Consider the following 6,641-nt stretch of genomic DNA (forward strand, 5'->3'; position numbering starts at 1 on the left):
AATGTACCCTAAACAAAGAAAAATTAATAATAGATATTACCGTAACACCATTTGATTCTTTACTTGATTGGTCATTGTCAGTATTCAATTTTTCTTCGTTCAAACTTAGTGAGCATTCTCCACCATATAGTTTTGGACACCGACGAACCGTATGACCAATCCGTTTACAATGCGAACACTTACGGCCTTAGCAGTCTTGGTTGTTTGTCGTGGGGCTCCTTTTGTCTTCACAACACTTGGGTCACCTACCAAGTTGGCAGTAGAAGGAAGCTTCTCATTTGGATTGTGTCTTTTATGGAGTTTCATAATCAATCCAAAAATGTCTTCTCTGATTTCCATGAAGTCATCTCGATGTTTCGATGCTTTATCACATAGTGTAAAATAAAGCGTCGCTAGAGCACCGTACCTAACACCAGCAATCTTTTTAGATTCAATATCCTCGGCGGTAAGTGAACTAATGTATTCTTTTTTAGCATCTTTCGTCCACCTCTTGTGAATAAGAGTATTAGGAATAGTGCTAATATGATCATGTCTCATAATACAAAAAATATGGGAACAAGGGATACCACGGCTCTCAAATAATCGACAATCACAAGCAAAGTTGTTAGTACTTCTATCAGACCGAACCTTATATTCAATAGCCGGCTCTTGATATTTGTTCATTCTCACCTCAATTTTGTTACCATTATTTGAATGGCCGACAACGTTTAGTTTACTCACTTCTAGTATCTCATTCCTTACCTCTTTAAACATATTATGGGTAAAAATATTGGCTGCTTCTTTTCGATGTCTTCGAAACATGTAGTTAAAATTGAACTTGAGAACAATGACTTAAAATTAGATAATAGCTCATTTTTCTGATATTGCCTCACTGCCTCGTTAAGATTATGCATCAAATCCGAAAGATAACATTTTTTTACCAATATAGTGCTTTATCAACGAATGAATTCCTTCACATTGTGACGTAGTCCTAATTCGACCAAAAAACGTGTTGTTCAAATATGCAAAAGCCCACATCCTTTTGATCTCATATGTTTTTTTCACCCATTCGTTTTCAGAAAGCTTGAATTTTGATACTAATCGATGCCCTTTATCTTCAAACTCATCCGGAAAAAAATTCCGGTACATAAGGTGCTTCAATCCATGAAGGAACTCAGAATTTTTGATAGCTTCACACGTATTGCGATGTAAATGCCACGCACAAAGTCGGTGCGTTGCATTTGGCATCACCTCTCTAATTGCTCCTCTCATTGCAAGATTACCATCTGTCACCACTGCTATTGGATGTTTATTACCCATTATTTCAAGAAAAATCTTCAAAACTAATACATATGTCTCATGCTTCTCATCTGCTAGCAAGCCACAACCAAATATGCATGTCTGACCGTGATGGTTAGTTCCTGAGAAGACAACCAATGGCTTGTTATATTTATTCTTCTGGTATGTTGTGTCAAATGCTAGTACATCACTAAAACATTGATAATCAATTATGCTAGCTCCGTCAGCCCATACTAAATTTTCAAGTTTATTATCTTTCAGAGTAAATTTTCCTTGCAACAATGGATCCTCATCGGCCTTAGAAATCAAGTAACTCAATGCTGCATATGCATCACCATCTTTCACTTTAGCACGCTTTGATTTGTCGAAATGATTATACAAATCCTTCTTTGTAAAACCAATTTTTCCTGGTCCTCCCTTTTGCTTTAACATGAACCCCATTATATGGCAAGTTCTCACACCATAATCATGCAGACTGTTGGCATGTGCTTTGTCGGCCTCGGTCGTTACACGATATGCGGGGACAAATTGTATATATTTAGGTAGGATAAGGTCATGATTGTGAGTCTCTTCAAATGCAGTGACTTTCCACTTCCTCAATTTCATATCATAGTGAAATCTAATTCTGGCTTGACACATTACACGTGTTATCGGCCTGTGGTCTCTTTTTCTATTCTCCATCTCCAGATACTTCTTTCTCCGTGTACCCTCTCTATTACAAACCATTTGTCTCATGTTAAGGTTGTCGTTGAAATCATAACCCTTTTCATCACACCTTGCAACAAAATCATGTACTTTGGCATAATTTTTGTAGAATTGAACACACTGCTCTACACTATCATGCTCAATACCCCAAATGTCATCCTTGGTCAACTCAGTTAACTTCTTCTCAACTTCACCAAATCCATCTCCAGGATCAACCATTTTCATAGCTTCATCAATTGTACCCTTCTTTTGAGATATACTTATATCATTTTCTTCACTTGAACCACTATACTCAAAACTCAAATCATCAAATTCAACAGAACTCTTTGTTGAATTTTTGTGAACGCTCCCCATACTTGTGTTGTAAGTCTATTATTAACATAAAATGTCAAAAAAATGTATGAGCACAATACTATTCAATTGCATGTAAGGAAATTTGAATAGTAAAAAAAATATTATCACAAAAAATAATAATACACAATCAATCAATGTAATCAAAAAATTATTAACTAATAGTAAACAAATGTAGATATACATAAGAAAAATTTGCATAAACGCACTTATGTATTAATTAATTTTAAGTTGTTTATAAGTTCATGACGATAGTTTTAAGCAATATTTAGTTTTCAAAGTTATAAAACAGCAGCTTAGATTTTTCAAAACTTTCCATTAAAAACTATATTGTTCAATATTAGTTTAGTACATGAGCCAGTTCTTATTTATACATAACTCCTATTTAGTACCTAGAAAATATAATAAGACCTCTTATTCCATATAGCATCTCACAATAACTATTTTGAACTATTATATTTAGATTTGACAGTATATTTTTTTTAGGGTAATTATAATCTAAAGAACTATATATCATGAAATATGTTAACTAGCTCTTCTATTTTTAATTAATTTGTATAATATTAAAAATGAACTAATTCTACTTTGTACCTATAAAATCAAGTATAAACTAAGAATTCATAAACAGGCGCTTATAATCATCAATTCCTGAAATTATATATGAGCTATAACCTTTATCTATGTTGTAGGATTATTAACAAGTAATTGTAAAAGATCACATCTACAATAATTTTAACTCAACAATGATCACTATTACATAACTAATTTAAACCCGTATGTTCAAAGCAAATTTTATTCAAGTAAATATTACAAAATACTTCAAATTAAGTGCTTTGTTTCTGGTAAATTTGTGTACCAATTTTTATTGATTTGTTAAGCCGCTCGAAATGAACATCACATCTATATAATCAAGTATAAACTAATAAATCATAAACAGGAGATTATAATCATCAATACCGAAAATTTTATATGAGCTATAACATGTATCTATGTTATACGATTATTAAGAATTGTTACTATTAATTTTTTTTTTCTACGACTCTTTGAAGTACTCTTTGTTTTGGTAATTCTAAATTAATGAAATAGTATTGCTACTAAAGGAGAAAAAATTGGGAAAAGAAAATCAAAGATAATAAGCTTCAAAATAGATGAGGTAAATGAATATGCCTCTAAACTATCAAACTAAATTCTGAACTTGCGGATTGAAGTATTGACAATGAATAATTTTAAAAATTTATATTCAAAAATATTTTTAAACAACACATATAGCACAAATAACTCTAGCAGCTATATATATCTACCAAAACGAACTCTAGCTACTATACGAAGTATCTAATTATTCAAGCATTTAGTCAAATTGACAGCAGATTAAATAATAATAATAATAATAATAATAATAATAATAATAATAATAATAATAATAATAATAATAATAATAATAATAATAATAATAATAATAATGGCATCTATAGCACAAATAATTTAAGCAAAAATATTTAAAATAGTTCTGGCCTTGGGACAATGAATAAATAGCAGCAAGAACAAGGAAGTGAGGCTAAGTCCCGTGAGCATCGAGGGACGAATGCTACCTACAGAAATGACGGCCAGAGCACAGATCGCGAGACTTCAGGGCAGAGTTCCGGCGAGAGCAGCGAGAAAAGAGAAGAGAGCAACGAAGCAGAAGACTAGAAGAGAAACAGAGTTGGGGAAGGAGATAAAAATCCTACCGCCAAAATCTCTCCTTCTGTGAATATAGAAAAGAGAAGAAGACAAAATTAGATGAAAAGGATTAGGGTTCTATGTTCTTCCCTCTTTCTAACGGCCCAATTCTAATTCTTTTTCTTTTTTTTTCTTTTAAATAATTTATTTAAGGTTTACCACGTATGGTGATTTGATTTAACCAGAGTTAAAACGTATGTACAGTGTATTAAGTTATGTATATATAAAGTATTTAATACATGTATTAAATTCATTATTTTTAATTTTTAAAAATTAAAAATTCATTTGCTGATTGGAATTAATGAATACACTTGTCACCATTTAATTGGAACATGCAAGAAGGGTATGTAATACCCTCAAATTAGTTGGGTATCGAAAAAATCACCGTATTTAATATTATGTATGGCTATAGTGTCAGTAAAACGTTAATAATGCTCGTTTGATAAAAAGCGATATTTACAGATGTCTGTTAATATAATTTATGACGTTGTAGTTGTTAGTAAATGAAAAATTCGTAATTAAAATAGTACAACCTCCCTCTTCCTTCTCCCATTTTTTTAACTCTCTCTAATCCTCTTACTCTCTCTCTCTCTCTCTCTCTCTCCACCTCATCCTTCAGTATTTTCTCTTTTTTCAGAGTTTCGATCAACATTTTGGCACCGCTATTATATTTACGGCGAGTTTCTCTTTAATTTAATTAATTTAATTATTTTTATTAATTTAATTTTTTCGATTGTTTCGAATGATCTTATTTTTAGACATTTTGAATTTGGTTCAAATTCAGTTGTGATTTGTTGTAGATTTTTTGTGACGTTTGGAGAAGTTGGTTGTTGCTAAAACAGAAATAGTTCGTGTTTCTTGTTGTTTTTGGAGGATCCAATAGATTAGTTTGTTTATGGGTTGGTATCATTTTAAGGGTAATGCTAGGGAGACAAAAAAAACAACCAGAACTTAATGCTAAATAAGGCAAGTTCTGGCTGTTTTTGACTGATTTTCTTTGGTTACCAAATATTTCTATTATTTTAATTAATTATCTTTTATTGTTATTAAACATATACTTTTGATTGATCATAATAAATCAACTAAAGTGGAAATATTTTAGAAATTGAAAAATGTTTAATTTGCGAATGATTGCATGTTTAAGATAGAAATTTGAATTCTTACGATAGAATTCTAGCAGGGAGAAGCAAAATGATTTTGTCTAGGAGGCATAGAAATCCCTTATCTATTTGTTTGTTGTAGAGTTAATTGTTGTGTTTGCATCATATTATGCGAAAAGTAGAGTGATTAGAACGGTTAGGATTAACAAAGGTGATGATTAACAATTATGTGTAATATAATGACATAGGATTTGATTTTATTTATTATTATATTTTTGTTGATTTTATTGTATTTATTTTATTTCATTGTTTTAAATTTTGAATAAGCTTGTATGTCTACCATTTATTTAATTAGTTTCAAATAATTTGTGACATTACTATTTCTTTTTATATTTTATTTAAATATTTTATTGATATAATAGGTATCTGAAAATATAAATATATATTATTAATGTAAATGATAGAACAAAAAAAAACCATGTTTACCGATGACTAGAATATTGATAAATATGAATTTTTAATAATAATAAAAAATATTTATATATTTTTATCAACAACTTAAATGTCGGTAATTTTAATTTAATTTTTTAATTTATTTTTTACAATATGTTTAGGAAATAAGGACAAATTTAGGGGTTTGGGAGATTTACTTGAGGTTCAAAGTTTAGTGTCACTAATGTATAAAACAATTTATTTGATGTTGAATGTTAAATTTATGCTTCAAAGTTCAAAACCTTTGAGTTTATAGGCTGAATCACAACTAGAAAATGGATTAATACAGACAGATTTATAGATAGATTTAGTCTTTATTACAGACGAATTTTTGATTACCGACGGATTTTGTCCCTCTATAAAAGCCTCGTCGAAAATTATTTACCGATGAATTTTTTCGTCAGAAAATTATCGACGGATTTTTACCAGTTACTGACGGATTTTCCCTCGGTAAATTCTCCCATCCATTTCCCTGAAATGTTGAACTTTCCGATGAATTTTCCGTCGGTAATTATAGACAGATTTTTCGACGGATTCTCCGTCTGTAACTACAGACAGATTTTTCGACGAATTTTTCGTCGGTAATTGGCAACAGATTTTTTGACAGATTATTCGTCTGTAATTTGAACCTTGAAAAATCATCCCACACTCTGAATACAGACAGAAAATTCGTCTGTAAATCCATCAGTAAGGTAAAATAGAATTTTTTTTTTAAATTTTTCCATTGCAAAATAAATACTTTAGATTTGTTTTCTAAATTTTCTCCACCAAACACACTGTAAATTGAAAAAAAAGAAAGCCAAAAATCACATAGATAAACATAATATTCATTACATGATACCTATAATATTGGATGTTATTTTTCAACACCATTATCCAATATCTCACAGTCTCAATAAAAAGATACCCCAAAAAATAAGATGACCATCCCAATGTTACATGGATCTCCTTCATTAACTGATGTCACAAATTACATTTAGCACCTAAAGATGGGAT

At 30.3% G+C, this 6,641-nt stretch overlaps 1 protein-coding gene across 1 annotated transcript; it reads right to left on the reverse strand.

Moving 5' to 3' along the window:
• Window positions 1-885: 885 nt before the first annotated feature.
• Window positions 886-2,337, reverse strand: LOC112769910 (protein FAR1-RELATED SEQUENCE 5-like). The gene has a single exon (XM_025814358.1). The coding sequence runs from the start codon at window positions 2,335-2,337 to the stop codon at window positions 886-888; it is 1,452 nt and encodes a 483-aa protein (XP_025670143.1).
• Window positions 2,338-6,641: the final 4,304 nt, after the last annotated feature.

This window comes from Arachis hypogaea, chromosome 18, assembly GCF_003086295.3.
Source record: "Arachis hypogaea cultivar Tifrunner chromosome 18, arahy.Tifrunner.gnm2.J5K5, whole genome shotgun sequence".
NCBI lineage: Eukaryota > Viridiplantae > Streptophyta > Magnoliopsida > Fabales > Fabaceae > Arachis > Arachis hypogaea.

What these genes read in the sequence shown, in the direction of transcription:
- LOC112769910 (XM_025814358.1), bottom strand. Translation starts at nt 2,337, where the DNA reads ATGGGGAGCGTTCACAAAAATTCAACAAAGAGTTCTGTTGAATTTGAT.